We start from the raw sequence: 19,338 nt of genomic DNA on the forward strand, positions 1-19,338 counted from the left end.
ATTTTGATGGAAACGGGTAAGTGGCACTTTTCAAACCAATTGTATTTTTGGTGGAATTGGCCATTGTATTTTCATTTAATGCCACCTTAAAACTGCCCAAAGACACAGTGACACAGTGGTTTTAAAAAGTGCTGCTTAGTAAATGTACCCCTATGTTTTAAATTTACATGAGAAGATTACAGCTTTCAGTGCTATTGGTGAAATAATTACCCTTTCCATGGTACTGAAGACTTGGTTAATATTTTCAGAAATGCTTCTTTCACCTCATTATTTCTCAAGCTGTAGATCAAAGGATTTAACACCGGTGTCACAACACCATAAACTAAAGAAATATACTTCAGGCTAGCTGTAAAACTTTTGGTTTGTCCCATGTACATAGTCATACTGGTCCCATAAAACATAAACACCACAGTCAGGTGGGAAGCACACGTTGAAAAAGCTTTTGACCTTCCGCTTGCTGAGTGGATGTTTAATATAGATATAATGATACAGATGTAGGACACCACAATAAAAGCAAGTGGAGATATTAGTGTAAATACACTTACCACAAATATAGTTATTTTAAAGAAGCTGAGATCTCCACATGCCACCTCTAGAAGAGCCAATATTTCACAGACAAAATGGTCCAATTTGTTTCCTCTGCAGAATAAAAGAGGCTTTGAAGTAGGAATATATGATAATACATAACTCCCTGACCACATAATGACTGTAATAATTTTACTTGTCCTCCAATTCATAATTATGGTATAATGTAAAGGGAAGCGTATGGCAACATAACGGTCATACGCCATCACTGCCAGCAGTATACACTCAGTACTTCCAAGGTAAAGACCAATCTTCATCTGTACCAAGCACCCAATGATGGAGATTCTCCTTTTCTTAGAAAAGACATCTAGTAACATCTTTGGAAGAGAACCAGTTGAGTAAAGTAAATCAAGGAAGGATAAATTACAAAGAAAATAGTACATAGGCGTGTGCAACCGAGGGCAGGTGACAACAGCACATATCAGAAAACTGTTCCCCAAAATGGTCAGTGTATACATTAACAAAAATATCACAAACAGTAAAATCCTAATCTGTAAATCTTGTGAAAATCCAGTCAGAATAAATTCTTTAAACAAGGTGTGATTGTCAATATCCATGTTACAATTTACATTGGAAGTCTACACACCTGTAAAACACACAGTTGTTGTTAGAAACATAGAATTTGATTTGGCTCCTCTAGACCAGTGGTTCTCAAACTCGATCCTCAGGACCCCACACGGTTCATGTTTTGCAGGTCACCTGTTTAAAATGTGACAGTTGGTGACACACAGTGCAGCTGCCGGGTGACATGAAAAACGTGAACCGTGTGGGGTCCTGAGGACCGAGTTTGAGAACCACTGCTCTAGACTAATGCTTTTGGCAATTTCAACCCTACAGATGTAGCCACAAACATCTATCTGGTGGCAAGGCTGCACTGGCACATGTGCCGTGAGTGTGCCTTAATACACCGGACTGCAAGTATTCACTGACCCGATGTATTATTATGAGCTTGCCGTGTCAGCTTTGCCACAAATAGAATGCACGGCTGCAAAGCTGAGCGTGGCTACATCTGTATTTGTTCCTTAGGTATTTGTAAGTATATTTTCTGATGCCTATCTCAAGCATGTTTAAATAGAAATACTGTTTTCGCCTCTACCACCTCTGATGGACCTCTGACGATCTTATCCATTCACCATCTTACAATCCAATCCCATGCTTTTGAGTTAATTTAGTAGTCTGCAATGCGGGACAGTGACAAAACCTTTACTAAAGTCTAGATGAGCTATATCTATAGCACCACCTTAATCTATTACTTTAGTCACCCAGTCAAAAAAGTCAATAAGGTTAAAACATGATCTCCCAGTCAATCCATGCTGTTTGGTATCATGTACATTGCTGGATTTAAGATAATCTACAACTCTTTCCTTAGAGAGTGTTTTCATCAATTTTACTTATACTGATTTAATGCTCACTGGTCTGTGGTTGCTTTCCTCTTCCTTGCTTCCACTTTTGTGCAGTGGGACTATGTTTGCTCTTTTCCAGTCCTCTGAAATTGCTCCTGTAGCTAGTGACTGGTTGAATAATTCTGTGAGTGGTGTTACCAGCACATCTTTAAGTTATTTTAGTATCCTTGGATATATTCTATCTGACCCTATTGATTTATCCACTTTGATAATTCTGTTAGGACCTCCTCCTCTACAAATGCATTTGTATCTATCTCATTTTTCTGAATGTCCTTGCAACTTACAGTAACTGTGGCCCCTTCCCCACTCCATCTGTAGTAAATACTGAGCAAAAATAAGACTCTCACTCTCTATTTACGTTTCATTATCCCTTAATCTATTTTTCTCCCTTCACTTATATATGTAAAAAAAGTTTTACCCCCTTTTCTCACTGACTGGGCAATTTTCTTCCCAGCTTGTTCCTTTGTACATCTGATCACCTTCTTAGTCTCCTTCTGTCTGTTAAGATATACCTACAGTATGTGTCCTTATTGTTTTGAGTCTGCTTATATTTCCAATAGACCATATTTTTTGCTTTCACACTAAGAAGTCTATTCATGAAGCAGTGAAAAGAGAGGAGATGTGAGCCAGTGGAGAAATTGCCCGATCAGTGTTGAAGTAATATTTATAATGTACATTCTATAAAATAATACATAGCTGATGATTGGTTGCCATGGGCAATTTCTCCACTGACTCACTTCTCCACACTTTTCACTGCTTCATGAATAGACCCCTGGTTGCTTCTTCTTTATAAAACCACACCTGCTTACTTCTCCATGTGCTTTTTCTAACCCTTTTGATACAAATGTCTATTGCCTTTAGTATTGCACTGATTGTTTTATCCCACCATTCCTGCACTCCTTCCAAAATCCTGCAATTTGCTAATGAATCACTAATGGATCTCCCCATCTCTGCAAAGTCAGCCTTCTTAAAATCTAACACCTTTGTTTTTGTGGAACATTAGTTGGACCCTGTCTTTATACCAAATGATACTGCTTGGTGATCACTGGATCCTAGGTTCTTACCCACATTTACATCAGATATTCTGCTGCTGGTTGTGAGTATTATGTCTAATATTGCGTTTGTGCATGTGGGCTTCCACACCAATTGCTTGAGTGATGCTCCCTGCAAGGTTAAGGCAATAGATGAACATTGGTTATCCAGGCAGACTGTGGTTACAAATAAATCACATTCAAAACAGTATAAAGTCTGATTCTCAGTCACACACTTAATGCTAATTTAAGTATATATCACTCCCATAAGATGGATCCCTTCTGTGCAGATGCCTTGTTGCCACCCAACTTCCACCCAGAAACTCCCATTTTGCAGATAGAGTGAAACGAAAGACACAGAAACATCTGGAGATACCCAAAGATGCGTATGTTCATTACAGTTTATGTGCAGTTCACTAAAACTTTCTAGATGCATCAAAATTCATTCTTATGGGTGTCTCAGAATAAGGCAAATAATATAAAGCAGTGTCTCCTAAAAACATTAAAGCATTCATATCTTCTGCCCGTTTAACACAAAAATATCAATTGATTGCACAATGGGTAAATTCAAACTTTTGGTTACCATCAAAACCACAGTGGATTTTAAATAAACTCCACAGAAGACTTTAGACTCTATACATTTTAGGTCAACATTCTGCTAAATGGGGTATAATATCACATTTTGGGGGTGATTCCAAGTTGATCGCAGCAGGAATTTTGTTAGCAGTTGGGCAAAACCATGTGCACTGCAGGGGAGGCAGATTTATCATGTGCAGAGAGAGTTAGATTTGGGTGTGGTGTGTTCAATCTGCAATCTAATTTGCAGTGTAAAAATAAAGCAGCCAGTATTTACCCTGAACAGAAACAAAATAACCAACCCAAATCTAACTCTTTCTGCACATGTTATATCTGCCCCCCCTGCAGTGCACATGGTTTTGCCCAACTGCTAACAAAATTCCTGCTGCGATCAACTTGGAATTACCCCCTTTATGTCCTATGGTAAGATACATTCATTGTATATTACCAGAACATGGCTTGTTAGTCAGTCTATACATATTATATGCTTACATTGGGATATGACAGAATTTCTTTACCAAAGTACACAGAATGTCTAGAATAAACAGCATGTAACATCTTTACCTACAGTAATCTTTGTCAAAGTATCAGATCTTTTTACCTAATTGCGTGACCATCACTATAACTCCTACATCAGTTTTTCTATAGTTTCTTTTTTCATGAGCATCTGTCAGTAATTATATACTGGATTCTTTACCCATTTTGACCGTTCATTTGTCGAAAGTTTTACACCTGCGTCATATCTTTACCTAATTTTATAATTTCCTAAAAACTATATTTTGTGTTTGTTATTTAGATGTGAAAATGACTGTGAGTTCATGGGATTTTATTTGCATTATAGAATATTCATTGTGTCCTGTTAATGATATAATACATTGGCCTGATGATGATTAGTGTAAACCATCTTATTCTAACAGCGTGGAAACATAATCTAGCATATCACAGAGACGATTGCCTGAAACAATTCTTACTTTCCACTGCCACAAAACATGTGATCTTTCTCAGTGCCGTAAGTGACAAACACAATGATGTTACATAATGAGATAATGTAACAGAAACATAAAACAACATGAGGAGCAAAGTATCATTATCAAAGTTACTGTAGTAATTGTTTGCAATAAGAAACATGTATTGTAATACATGTCAAATAGTTTTAGGTGGTTCATATATAGAATATGGGCCCCCTGGGTTACCATACTGTTTAGTAATTAGACTGCTTCAGAACATCAGTAAACTTGTTCAGAACATTAAGTAAACTAATGTAACACTTATGCTGCTACATCTTACTAATGTAACACTTATACTGCTACTTCTTACTAATGTAACACTTATACTGCTACTTCTTACTAATGTAACACTTATACTGCTACTTCTTACTAATGTAACACTCATACTGCTACTTCTTACTAATGTAACAGTTATACTGCTACTTCTTACTAATGTAACACTTATACTGCTACTTCTTACTAATGTAACACTTATACTGCTACTTCTCACTAATGTAACACTTATACTGCTACTTCTTACTAATGTAACACTTATACTGCTACTTCTTACTAATGTAACACTTATCCTGCTACTTCTTACTAATGTAACACTTATGCCACTACTTCTCACTAATGTAACACTTATCCTGCTACTTCTTACTAATGTAACACTTATACTGCTACTTCTCACTAATGTAACACTTATACTGCTACTTCTTACTAATGTAACACTTATACTGCTACTTCTTACTAATGTAACACTTATACTGCTACTTCTTACTAATGTAACACTTATACAGCTACTTCTTACTAACGTAACACTTATACTGCTACTTCTTATTACTAATGTAACACTTATATTGGTACTTCTTAGTAATGTAACACTTTCTTGCCCTTAGGGCAGGATGTACTAAAGCAGAAATACATAAATCCCAGTTTTTTTTTAAACCACATTTCCAAATGTACTAAACCCCTGACGCCTGTGCTCTGATGCAGAGGGTGACACCAGCTGTAGGGCTTCCCACATCGCACCTGTGAGGGATCCAATTGGATCCCTCCCAGCAAGCCCCGCGACCACCGCATCCTTCTGCACATGCGCAGACAGACTCCCGGGTCATTAACCCAGAAGTCCAGGAACCGGATCGCATTGTAAAGGACGGCTTCTGTTGGGAGAGCTGTCCTTTGTGATATTAATGGAATTTGTTAGTGCATATGCGATTAGTATTGATGCGATGCGTGGTGGAATGTACACCGCACGGATAGTACATCTCGCCCTTACACTGCTACAGAAAAGAACAATAGGAGCCGATCCACTTCCCATCATGTCACAAGATGTAGCCACAACAATGGATGGCCCCTTTCTGGATCCCACAAAGACTTCAGAGATGTTTCCATTTTATACAGTGCTTTCTATATATGGATGTAGAGGTGAGTGGACCTCATGCACCTACATTTCTTCCACCATATGGTATGTGGTAGGAGACACAAATTATATTCTATAGTCTACTAAATAATCCATATACAGTATGTGATGCTCTTATTCATTCTCACTGTCTATCATTCTTTATTTTTACACCTTTTAATCCATTTTTTTAGTGCAAGGATCTCACATCAAATACAAGCAATAAAACATACTGTAAGTAAGAATAATATAGTTTAATACTTTAATACATCATGTAAGAGTGTGCATCCATAATATGATCCCGTTTTCTGCATTTGGTTTTACATACTGCATATTCTAATTCTATGGCTGGTTACACTATGATGACAATGAACGGAGACTTACTGTAGAGCAGAGGTCCTCAAACTCGGTCCTCGGGGGCCCACACAGTGCATGTTTTGCAGGTAACCCAGCAGGTGCACAGGTGTATTAATTACTCACTGACACATTTTAAAAGGTCCACAGGTGGAGCTAATTATTTCACTTGCGATTCTGTGAGGAGACCTGCAAAACATGCCCTGTGTGGGCCCCCGAGGACCGAGTTTGAGAACCTCTGCTGTAGAGCATCAGACATATTATTAACCATTTACAGTAGCAAAGATACAAAAATTAATTATGTAATTAAAATAAAAATAATAATTATGTAATAGGTGTGGTCGGATTTTACAAATTAAGAGCCTTATTCAGGTTTGCTAGCAAACCAAAAAAGTTAGCAATTGGGCAAAACCATGGTGGTCATTCCGAGTTGTTCGCTCGTTGCTGATTTTCGCTATACTGCGATTAGTCGCTTACTGCGCATGCGCATGGTTCGCAGAGCGCATGCGCTTAGTTATTTTACACAAAAGTTAGGTATTTTACTCACGGCATAACAAAGCTTTTTCATCGTTGAAGTGATCGTAGTGTGATTGACAGGAAGTGGGTGTTTCTGGGTGGAAACTGGCCGCTTTATGGGAGTGTGCGGAAAAATGCAGGCGTTCGAGTTGCAAAACGCAGGAGTGGCTGGAAAAACGGGGGAGTGGCTGGGCGAACGCTGGGTGTGTTTGTGACGTCAAACCAGGAACAAAAAGGACTGAGCTGGTCGCAATGGCTGAGTAAGTCTGGAGCTACTCAGAAACTGCGGGGTAATCGTTACGAGAATATTAGCGAAGCTTTCGTTCGCAATTCTGCTATGCTAAGCAGTAGGCGGCGGCTTAGCGTGTGCAATGCTGTTAAAAGCAGCTAGCGAGCGAACAACTTGGAATCACCCCCCATGTGCACTGCAGGTGGGACAGATATAACATGTGCAGAGAGAGTTAGATTTGGGTGGTGTGTGTTCAAACTGAAATCTAAATTACAGTGTGAAAATAAGCAGCCAGTATTTACCCTGCACAGAATCAATATAACCCACCCCAGATCTAACTCTCATGTTAAATCTGGCCCACCTGCAGTGCACATGGGGGATATTTCAGAGTTGATCGCAGCAGCAAATTTGATAGCTGTTGGGCAAAACCATGTGCACTGCTGGGAGGGGGTGGGCAGATATAAAATGTGCAAAGAGAGTTAGATTTGAGTGGGTTATATTGTTTCTTTGCAGGGTAAATACTGGCTGCTTTATTTTTACACTGCAGTTTAGATTTCAGTTTAAACACACCCCACCCAAATCTAACTCTCTCTGCACATGTTATATCTGCCCCCACTGCAGTGCACATGGTTTTGCCGAACTGCTAAAAAATTTGCTGCTGCAATCAACTTTGAATTACCCCCAAGGTTTTGTCCAATTGCTAACTTTTTTGGTTTGCTCACAAACTTGAATAACCCAGGGGGTCATTCCGAGTTGTTCGCTCGGTATTTGTCTTCGCAACGCAGCGATTTTCCGCTAACTGCGCATGCGCAATGGTCGCACTGCGACTGCGCCAAGTAAATTTGCTAAGAAGTTTGGTTTTTTACTCGCGGCATTACGAGGTTTTTTCTTCGTTCTGGTGATCGTAATGTGATTGACAGGAAGTGGGTGTTTCTGGGCGGAAACTGGCCGTTTTATGGGAGTGTGTGAAAAAACGCTACCGTTTCTGGGAAAAACGCGGGAGTGGCTGGAGAAACGGAGGAGTGTCTGGGCGAACGCTGGGTGTGTTTATGACGTCAAACCAGGAACAACAAGCACTGAACTGATCGCAGATGCCAAGTAAGTTTGAAGCTACTCAGAAACTGCTAAGAAGTGTCTAATCGCAATTCTGCTAATCTTTTGTTCGCAATTTTGATAAGCTAAGATTCACTCCCAGTAGGCGGCGGCTTAGCGTGTGCAAAGCTGCTAAAAGCAGCTTGCGAGCGAACAACTAGGAATGACCCCCCCAATACGTTACATGTCATACAGGCTCTGTGTGTTTTGCAACAGAAATATAAAACTAATTGTGATCATTTAATCCATTTAGATTTTACCTGTGTTTTGCAAAATGATTTCAAATGATCCTATACAATAAGTATATAGTGTAATTCTTGGAGAATTGCTGTATTAGATTTAAAATCTTGTGACCCAGTATAAATAGTGTGTGTATCACATTTTACTATCCAAGTTTCCTGTTGTTTTTGTGCAATATATATTTTTTCAATGAATAGGTCTATTAAGAACCCTTTTTCTACTTAATTACAGGCATGTCCAAACTGTGGCCCTCCAGCTGTTTAGAAACTACACATCCCAGCATTCCCTGACACAGCTTTAGCATTCTCTGACAGCAAAACTGTGTCAGGGCATGCTGGGATATGTAGTTTCACAACAGCTAGAGGGCCGCAGTTTGGACATGCCTGGCTTAATAACTATGTCCGGTTTTTGGAAACTCAGAACATATGTATTATGATGAATATTCCCTGTTACCCTTATGTCTGCTTTATATGCAAACCACATCGCAGGAGGACGGCCGGTAAAGTAGCAAAGACACTTTAACAAGAAAACAATATTTGGCGTCGGCAGTTTCCTGACATGTAAAGGGGTGAGATGTAATACTCTGCAGCTGCAGACTGTGCAGGACTTTGTGCGAGTCTGCCCGGTATTTGAAAAGCAGCAATCATTTGTATAATAAAACCAGGCCGTGTACTGTAAATGATTGGCGCTTTAATAATACGGGCAGACTCACACAAAGTCCACACAGCCTGCAACGCACAGAATACAGGATTACATTTCACCCCAAGCCTTTATATATGTCACAATAGACATGAAAGGTGTTTGGGTCACATTGTGATGACAGTATTGTAGGCTTGTATTCAGACGTCTCTCCTGCGGGTAACTACTGTACTCTGACACACAGGGTGTGTAATTGTTATACAGATAACATCGGGTGCACCAGAAGATCGCTGCATAAACTGCACCAAATTAACCCTTTATACACCGGCTGGGCAGCAGCCAGGACATCATTGGACATTATCAGTAAAGAGAATAGTGAATAAGTATGTCTGTAATATGCTCTGATTTATCAGCAGTTTTTAGGGCTTTAGCTTGATCTTAATAAAAAATATTTCTGAAAAAAAATAGACCCTTATTTAGTACATAGAAGATTTCTATACCCAATGCATCTGGCATGTGAAGCAGGTGAGGCTGATCCTGGACGTGTTTCCGTCCTGCAGACCTGGGACTATACCCAGTATGTGTGTAATGTACAGTACTGTATGTGCAATGACAATACCATCAGCTTCTTCTGTCTCCTCAGCCCATGCCCTATGTCTGCTCATTTCTGAAAGGTTTTTATAAGTTATTTTAGATACGACAGAATACTCTTAGGAGATAAATCTCTGCAAGATTCAGACGTGTCTTTAGTCTAATGCGTTTACTTAATTTCCCACCACAAATTATTTTTTCCCTCTTGTACGTAAAAATTAGAACAATTCCCCCGGTGACCACAAACCACCACGGACCCGCAGTCACGTCTTAGTGACCTGATGACTTTCAGAACTTTGCCTTGTGCTGATGGAAAAACTTTTCTAACTGATTTGTCAACTTGAGGAAATGTGACAGTTTTTTGTTACGATTTCAGTCTATTTAGTATTGAGTGTGTGCTGGAACATTTCTTGTTAGCAACGTTCTATTACATCATTGTGAAGCCAGTATCATTAATAAAGGTCAAGACCATATGGGATCTCCTTTCTTCTAATAGAGGGGCCCGTGCTAGCATGTTCCATGACCCGCCTGCAAACTATAATATTGTGCCACCATCCCCAATTATCAGAGTGTGCTGGAGTCAGGGACACAGAGAGACCCCCCTCCCCTCCTGTTCAGGGTCAGTTCTAGATCTTGTTGTGCACAGGGTGAACATTTACTTTGGCACCCCCTATTCAAAACAGGGACAGTGTGTGCCTAAGGCACGCATCAAAAATATAGGGGTGTGGCTTTATGGGGAAGGGGCATGGCCACAGAATAGTACTAATTCATATTACACTGCACAGTAGTGGCTGACAGTCACATTACACTGCACAGTAGTACCCCTTATACATGCCAGGTAGATCCCCTTATACACATCATGCCAGGTAGAACCCCTTATAGATGTTACGCCAGGTAGAGCCCCTTATACACATTATGCCAGGTAGAGCCCCTTATACACATTATGCCAGGTAGAGCCACTTATACACATTATGCCATGTAGAGCCCCTTATACATATTATGCCAGGTAGAGACCCTTTTGCATGTTACAACAGGTTGCCCCTTATACACACTGCGCTGGGTAGCCCCTTATATAGATTGCACCAGGTAGAGCCCCTCTACAGAGAGTGAGAGTGAGTGTATGTATGTATATGCATGTGTGTTTGTGTGCTGCTGCCTGTGTCCCTGTCACTCACCATCTCGTGATTAAAACCAACACTGCCTCCATCCCCAATTATCAGAGTGTGCAGCGGTCAGGGTAACAGGACAGACCCCCTCATCCTCAAGTACAGTATTAGAGTGTACAGGAATTTAATAAACTACAAAAATAGTCCTGACACTGTTTACCGTATCTGCTATGGGTGCTCCTCGGGTAACGCCAAAACTATGGATTAATATTTCATTACATTAAGATGTCTCAAATGTACAGCTCTATAGATTTACCAAATTTTTAACTCATTTATATTTACAACCGTGAGAATCAGAAAATCTCATACGAAGAAAGAGTAGAACAGGTAGTATATATATATATATATATATATATACATACAGGAAAAAATGCTGGCACTATCAGAGACTTGCAAAAAATGACACAGATACTGTAGTTAAAGGTCAACGTTTCAGGGCATTGCCCTTTTATCAAGACTAACTTTACAGACAAAAAAACATAAATTTATACATTACCAAAAGCACCACATGTGTAGACGACCGCCGCTCACCGGGAGACCCGCTGACGTCATAGGCGCGCGCCGGCGCCGGCGACCCGGCGTCTCCAGGGGGCGTGGAACAAGGATGTGTACCATCACCATGGGAACAAGTGTAAGGGGGCTGGAAAGGAACATTAGCAGTGAAAATGCAAAACGGATTGAACGGAGAGGCAGCAATACTATGTAGCAAATGAGGATAAGCAGTAAACATGCTGAAATAAAACTAAATGTGACAGTTAATGCAATCAGACCTGAACCCAAACAGTCGGCATAATGAAAGTGAACGTAGCTGTGGTGGTTAATACTAATAAGTAATAGCAATTAATGCAAAAGTATGCAATGTAAGTAATAAGACAGAGTTACTCAATTCATAAAAAACAGGTATATGACAGCATATCGTTCAGGCCGAATGGTTTAACTGTTTGAAGAGTGTAGATCCAGCGGGCTTCTCTCTGTAGAAGGCGGCGACCCCGATTACCCCCTCTGGCATTATCTGGAATTCCGTCGATTATTTTATACCGAATAGAGGCAAGAGTGTGATGGAGTTCTTTGAAGTGACGGGCAACGGGTTGGTCTGACCCACGTCCATCCAGGGCGGCCCGTATACTGGAGCGATGCAGCGCAATGCGCTCCTTAAATTGTCTTATAGTCTTGCCAATGTAAAGCAGCCCACAAGGGCATTTGATGTAATAAATCACGTAACGACTGGAACAGGTGAAGGATTGAGTAATATTAAATTTTTTGCCAGATCTGGGGTGAAAAAAAGCATCGCCGGTTTCTAGGCTGCTACACGTAGTGCAGCCTAAGCACTTGTAGTTACCTGCCTTGCGCGAAAGGAAATGCATAGGCACAGAAGATTTCATCTTAGAGATGTCATTGTGGACCACTATGTCCTTAATGTTTCTACCTCTGCGAAATGAGGGTAAAATTCTAGATTTACTCAATCTAGGAAGCTGTTTATCTTCTGAAATGATGGGCCATAGACGTTTAGCCGTTCTCATGGCTGTGCTGCTAGTGGAAGAGAAATCTTGAGGCCATGGAATTCTGTTCTGTGGCTGACTCTTGAGAGTGGTCTGTAAAAGTGTCGTGCGGTCCTGCAATAGTGCTCTTTCCTTCGCTTTCTTCAGGTGATGCCATTGGTATCCTCTATTGAGGAATTTGCGTGACATCTGGTCAATGTGAAAAATGGCATCATGGCGGTCACTACAGATGCGTAAAATTCTGATAAATTGAGAGTATGGTAAGCCCCATTTTAAAGCTGGCGGGTGATAGCTAACTGCATGCAAGGAGGTGTTTCTATCTGTTGGTTTTACAAACAGAGATGTGTGGAGTCTATGGGCCTCATCTTGACTGATGGTGACATCCAGATAATGGATTTGCTCAAAGCTGGAGGTAAAGGTAAATTTGATGGATGAGTCCAGAGTGTTGATATCTTGCATAGCCCTAATGAAGCTATCCTCCGAGCCATCCCATAATAAGAAGATGTCATCAATGTAGCGAAAATATGCCTTAATTTTATGCGCTACTGTGGGGTTTGACAGGAACAAGTCTTGTTCGACCTCGCACATAAATAAATTGGCTAGGCTCGGAGCCACACAAGACCCCATTGCGCATCCAGACATTTGTAGGTAGATGCGATTATCAAAAATAAAATAGTTACGGGTCAGGGTCAGTTCAAGTAGTTGGATGAAAAAGTTGACATCAGGGCCAGTGTAGTTGATGTTACCAGAGATGGCCCTCCTGATGGCCTGAAGGCCGCGTTGATGGGGGATGTTGGTATAAAGACTGACCACATCAACTGTACACATCAGTAGTCGCTCAGGAAGTGGAGTGAGGGTAGCCAATTTAGATAAAAAGGCTGTGGTGTCCTTGAGGCAAGTGATCTGACTTTGTACTACAGGTTGGAGAAAGTGATCCAGGTATTTGGATACCATGTAGTACAGGGAATCACGAGCAGCAATTATCGGACGCCCAGGGGGGCTAACAGGATTCTTGTGGAGCTTGGGTATGGTGTATAGTACTGGAGTAGTAGGCCAATCCTGTTTCAGTGCCTCTAGCACTTTGTTATCAATAATGTGCTCCATGTTAGCTTGCTGGAGAATGTCATCCAACTCCCTTTTGTACGTCGTTGTGGGATCATTCGACAATAATGAATATGTAGCACCGTCCTGCAGTTGAGAATAGACTTCACTTTTGTAAGCCGTGAGGTCCTGTATGACCACGCCGCCGCCTTTGTCGGCGGGACGTATGACTATGTCAGTATAAGTACCCAGATTTTTTAAAGCTTCGTACTCGGACTTGTTGAGATTACCCTTAACGGGGACATGTTGCTTGTCAATGTGATCATACATGTTGCTCATGTGATTGACAAAGCATTTGATATTCGGGTTATTTGATACAGGGTCAAAGGTAGAAGGTTTGGACACTGGAGCCATAGGTGCAGGGGGAGTGATCTCCTCGCTGAAGAATTCTTTAAGGCGTACTCGTCTGCCAAATTTAAATAGGTCTACTTTGTTCTGAAAGGCGTCGGATTTATGTGTCGGGACGAAGGACAGTCCTTTGTTGAGGACTGTTATTTCCTCTGGGGTGAGGGTACGAGTGGACAAATTGAAGACTATGTCTTCTTGTTGGCGGTCTTTTTTGAAGATCCTCGTCCACTGTCCACCTCGACGGGTATAGCGCCTTTTTTGGGGGCTCGCTTTGCCCTGGTGGTGACCCCCGATGGGGGTCTTTTGGAGTTTTTTGATGAAGTAGTTGCTTCTGCACATTCCGTATCGCTGGAAGATCTTGCACTGGAATTATCGGTGTCCAAATTAAACTTCTTGTGTCGTCTAAACCTTGGTCTTCTGTCAGTAGTGGGATTACGGTTGTAGGCCCACGCGTAGACCTTATGTTCTGAATAGTCTTTGTCCACTGTAACCCGTTTGGATTTTTTGAACTGGATTAGTTCTGTGCGGTATTTATCAATGTCCGTCGTCAGCTTATTAACAAGATCCTGTGAGGTTGAAGATTTTAGTATATCCTGGTGAGATGCCTCAAATGTGGTAATTTTTTCTTTGGCAAGATTGAGTTCTCTGCGAGATTCCTCTATCACCAGGAGAATCAAATCATACGAACACTTGTTTAGTACGGCCGCCCAGCGTCGGCAAAAATCTGGGTTGTGTCGGCCGATGGTGGGGGTATTGCGTATACGGAACCCACGGGGGATTTTTTTATCCCGATAGTAATCGGAGAGTGTCACTCCGTGATAATAGAAGTCAATTTCCCGTTTTTTGAGTCTGTTAAGTGTCAGGAATATTTGTTCAGTGGTTTCACTCCCACAGGAGTCTTGGAATTTATCCGTAAATAGGATGGATTCTGCGTCCGAATCAGTAAGGACGAGTGCTTCACCCACTGGTAAAGAAATGCTGCTATATCCAGGTACTGCTTCCGTGGATGACATAACTTGTCCAGCGCCCAAAAGGTTAAAAATGGTGAGAAAAAAAAATAGGAAAGAAAAAAATCGTCCAGACTTGAAGTGAAAAATGCAGGGTGCCCAAACTACTCCCAATGGTGCAAGAACCGGCAGGAGAAATATAACAGAGTATTGCTTGGCACTCCCAGTAAGCATATGCAGATTGCTCCGGTGCCCTGCGACAGTCACGACTGCAAAGTATACATACAGGAAAAAATGCTGGCACTATCAGAGACTTGCAAAAAATGACACAGATACTGTAGTTAAAGGTCAACGTTTCAGGGCATTGCCCTTTTATCAAGACTAACTTTACAGACAAAAAAACATAAATTTATACATTACCAAAAGCACCACATGTGTAGACGACCGCCGCTCACCGGGAGACCCGCTGACGTCATAGGCGCGCGCCGGCGCCGGCGACCCGGCGTCTCCAGGGGGCGTGGAACAAGGATGTGTACCATCACCATGGGAACAAGTGTAAGGGGGCTGGAAAGGAACATTAGCAGTGAAAATGCAAAACGGATTGAACGGAGAGGCAGCAATACTATGTAGCAAATGAGGATAAGCAGTAAACATGCTGAAATAAAACTAAATGTGACAGTTAATGCAATCAGACCTGAACCCAAACAGTCGGCATAATGAAAGTGAACGTAGCTGTGGTGGTTAATACTAATAAGTAATAGCAATTAATGCAAAAGTATGCAATGTAAGTAATAAGACAGAGTTACTCAATTCATAAAAAACAGGTATATGACAGCATATCGTTCAGGCCGAATGGTTTAACTGTTTGAAGAGTGTAGATCCAGCGGGCTTCTCTCTGTAGAAGGCGGCGACCCCGATTACCCCCTCTGGCATTATCTGGAATTCCGTCGATTATTTTATACCGAATAGAGGCAAGAGTGTGATGGAGTTCTTTGAAGTGACGGGCAACGGGTTGGTCTGACCCACGTCCATCCAGGGCGGCCCGTATACTGGAGCGATGCAGCGCAATGCGCTCCTTAAATTGTCTTATAGTCTTGCCAATGTAAAGCAGCCCACAAGGGCATTTGATGTAATAAATCACGTAACGACTGGAACAGGTGAAGGATTGAGTAATATTAAATTTTTTGCCAGATCTGGGGTGAAAAAAAGCATCGCCGGTTTCTAGGCTGCTACACGTAGTGCAGCCTAAGCACTTGTAGTTACCTGCCTTGCGCGAAAGGAAATGCATAGGCACAGAAGATTTCATCTTAGAGATGTCATTGTGGACCACTATGTCCTTAATGTTTCTACCTCTGCGAAATGAGGGTAAAATTCTAGATTTACTCAATCTAGGAAGCTGTTTATCTTCTGAAATGATGGGCCATAGACGTTTAGCCGTTCTCATGGCTGTGCTGCTAGTGGAAGAGAAATCTTGAGGCCATGGAATTCTGTTCTGTGGCTGACTCTTGAGAGTGGTCTGTAAAAGTGTCGTGCGGTCCTGCAATAGTGCTCTTTCCTTCGCTTTCTTCAGGTGATGCCATTGGTATCCTCTATTGAGGAATTTGCGTGACATCTGGTCAATGTGAAAAATGGCATCATGGCGGTCACTACAGATGCGTAAAATTCTGATAAATTGAGAGTATGGTAAGCCCCATTTTAAAGCTGGCGGGTGATAGCTAACTGCATGCAAGGAGGTGTTTCTATCTGTTGGTTTTACAAACAGAGATGTGTGGAGTCTATGGGCCTCATCTTGACTGATGGTGACATCCAGATAATGGATTTGCTCAAAGCTGGAGGTAAAGGTAAATTTGATGGATGAGTCCAGAGTGTTGATATCTTGCATAGCCCTAATGAAGCTATCCTCCGAGCCATCCCATAATAAGAAGATGTCATCAATGTAGCGAAAATATGCCTTAATTTTATGCGCTACTGTGGGGTTTGACAGGAACAAGTCTTGTTCGACCTCGCACATAAATAAATTGGCTAGGCTCGGAGCCACACAAGACCCCATTGCGCATCCAGACATTTGTAGGTAGATGCGATTATCAAAAATAAAATAGTTACGGGTCAGGGTCAGTTCAAGTAGTTGGATGAAAAAGTTGACATCAGGGCCAGTGTAGTTGATGTTACCAGAGATGGCCCTCCTGATGGCCTGAAGGCCGCGTTGATGGGGGATGTTGGTATAAAGACTGACCACATCAACTGTACACATCAGTAGTCGCTCAGGAAGTGGAGTGAGGGTAGCCAATTTAGATAAAAAGGCTGTGGTGTCCTTGAGGCAAGTGATCTGACTTTGTACTACAGGTTGGAGAAAGTGATCCAGGTATTTGGATACCATGTAGTACAGGGAATCACGAGCAGCAATTATCGGACGCCCAGGGGGGCTAACAGGATTCTTGTGGAGCTTGGGTATGGTGTATAGTACTGGAGTAGTAGGCCAATCCTGTTTCAGTGCCTCTAGCACTTTGTTATCAATAATGTGCTCCATGTTAGCTTGCTGGAGAATGTCATCCAACTCCCTTTTGTACGTCGTTGTGGGATCATTCGACAATAATGAATATGTAGCACCGTCCTGCAGTTGAGAATAGACTTCACTTTTGTAAGCCGTGAGGTCCTGTATGACCACGCCGCCGCCTTTGTCGGCGGGACGTATGACTATGTCAGTATAAGTACCCAGATTTTTTAAAGCTTCGTACTCGGACTTGTTGAGATTACCCTTAACGGGGACATGTTGCTTGTCAATGTGATCATACATGTTGCTCATGTGATTGACAAAGCATTTGATATTCGGGTTATTTGATACAGGGTCAAAGGTAGAAGGTTTGGACACTGGAGCCATAGGTGCAGGGGGAGTGATCTCCTCGCTGAAGAATTCTTTAAGGCGTACTCGTCTGCCAAATTTAAATAGGTCTACTTTGTTCTGAAAGGCGTCGGATTTATGTGTCGGGACGAAGGACAGTCCTTTGTTGAGGACTGTTATTTCCTCTGGGGTGAGGGTACGAGTGGACAAATTGAAGACTATGTCTTCTTGTTGGCGGTCTTTTTTGAAGATCCTCGTCCACTGTCCACCTCGACGGGTATAGCGCCTTTTTTGGGGGCTCGCTTTGCCCTGGTGGTGACCCCCGATGGGGGTCTTTTGGAGTTTTTTGATGAAGTAGTTGCTTCTGCACATTCCGTATCGCTGGAAGATCTTGCACTGGAATTATCGGTGTCCAAATTAAACTTCTTGTGTCGTCTAAACCTTGGTCTTCTGTCAGTAGTGGGATTACGGTTGTAGGCCCACGCGTAGACCTTATGTTCTGAATAGTCTTTGTCCACTGTAACCCGTTTGGATTTTTTGAACTGGATTAGTTCTGTGCGGTATTTATCAATGTCCGTCGTCAGCTTATTAACAAGATCCTGTGAGGTTGAAGATTTTAGTATATCCTGGTGAGATGCCTCAAATGTGGTAATTTTTTCTTTGGCAAGATTGAGTTCTCTGCGAGATTCCTCTATCACCAGGAGAATCAAATCATACGAACACTTGTTTAGTACGGCCGCCCAGCGTCGGCAAAAATCTGGGTTGTGTCGGCCGATGGTGGGGGTATTGCGTATACGGAACCCACGGGGGATTTTTTTATCCCGATAGTAATCGGAGAGTGTCACTCCGTGATAATAGAAGTCAATTTCCCGTTTTTTGAGTCTGTTAAGTGTCAGGAATATTTGTTCAGTGGTTTCACTCCCACAGGAGTCTTGGAATTTATCCGTAAATAGGATGGATTCTGCGTCCGAATCAGTAAGGACGAGTGCTTCACCCACTGGTAAAGAAATGCTGCTATATCCAGGTACTGCTTCCGTGGATGACATAACTTGTCCAGCGCCCAAAAGGTTAAAAATGGTGAGAAAAAAAAATAGGAAAGAAAAAAATCGTCCAGACTTATACTTATACTGACATAGTCATACGTCCCGCCGACAAAGGCGGCGGCGTGGTCATACAGGACCTCACGGCTTACAAAAGTGAAGTCTATTCTCAACTGCAGGACGGTGCTACATATTCATTATTGTCGAATGATCCCACAACGACGTACAAAAGGGAGTTGGATGACATTCTCCAGCAAGCTAACATGGAGCACATTATTGATAACAAAGTGCTAGAGGCACTGAAACAGGATTGGCCTACTACTCCAGTACTATACACCATACCCAAGCTCCACAAGAATCCTGTTAGCCCCCCTGGGCGTCCGATAATTGCTGCTCGTGATTCCCTGTACTACATGGTATCCAAATACCTGGATCACTTTCTCCAACCTGTAGTACAAAGTCAGATCACTTGCCTCAAGGACACCACAGCCTTTTTATCTAAATTGGCTACCCTCACTCCACTTCCTGAGCGACTACTGATGTGTACAGTTGATGTGGTCAGTCTTTATACCAACATCCCCCATCAACGCGGCCTTCAGGCCATCAGGAGGGCCATCTCTGGTAACATCAACTACACTGGCCCTGATGTCAACTTTTTCATCCAACTACTTGAACTGACCCTGACCCGTAACTATTTTATTTTTGATAATCGCATCTACCTACAAATGTCTGGATGCGCAATGGGGTCTTGTGT

General features: G+C 41.9%; 1 protein-coding gene across 1 annotated transcript; it reads right to left on the reverse strand.

Annotated features, from left to right (window-relative positions):
* Window positions 1-206: 206 nt before the first annotated feature.
* LOC134910781 (olfactory receptor 13C2-like) lies at window positions 207-1,142 on the reverse strand. The gene has a single exon (XM_063919165.1). The coding sequence runs from the start codon at window positions 1,140-1,142 to the stop codon at window positions 207-209; it is 936 nt and encodes a 311-aa protein (XP_063775235.1).
* Between the last annotated feature and the right edge of the window lie 18,196 nt (window positions 1,143-19,338).

Source organism: Pseudophryne corroboree, chromosome 4 (genome assembly GCF_028390025.1).
Source record: "Pseudophryne corroboree isolate aPseCor3 chromosome 4, aPseCor3.hap2, whole genome shotgun sequence".
Lineage (NCBI taxonomy): Eukaryota > Metazoa > Chordata > Amphibia > Anura > Myobatrachidae > Pseudophryne > Pseudophryne corroboree.

Bases quoted from the DNA above. Each gene is read 5' to 3' on its own strand.
- LOC134910781 (XM_063919165.1), bottom strand. From the start codon at position 1,142: ATGGATATTGACAATCACACCTTGTTTAAAGAATTTATTCTGACTGGA.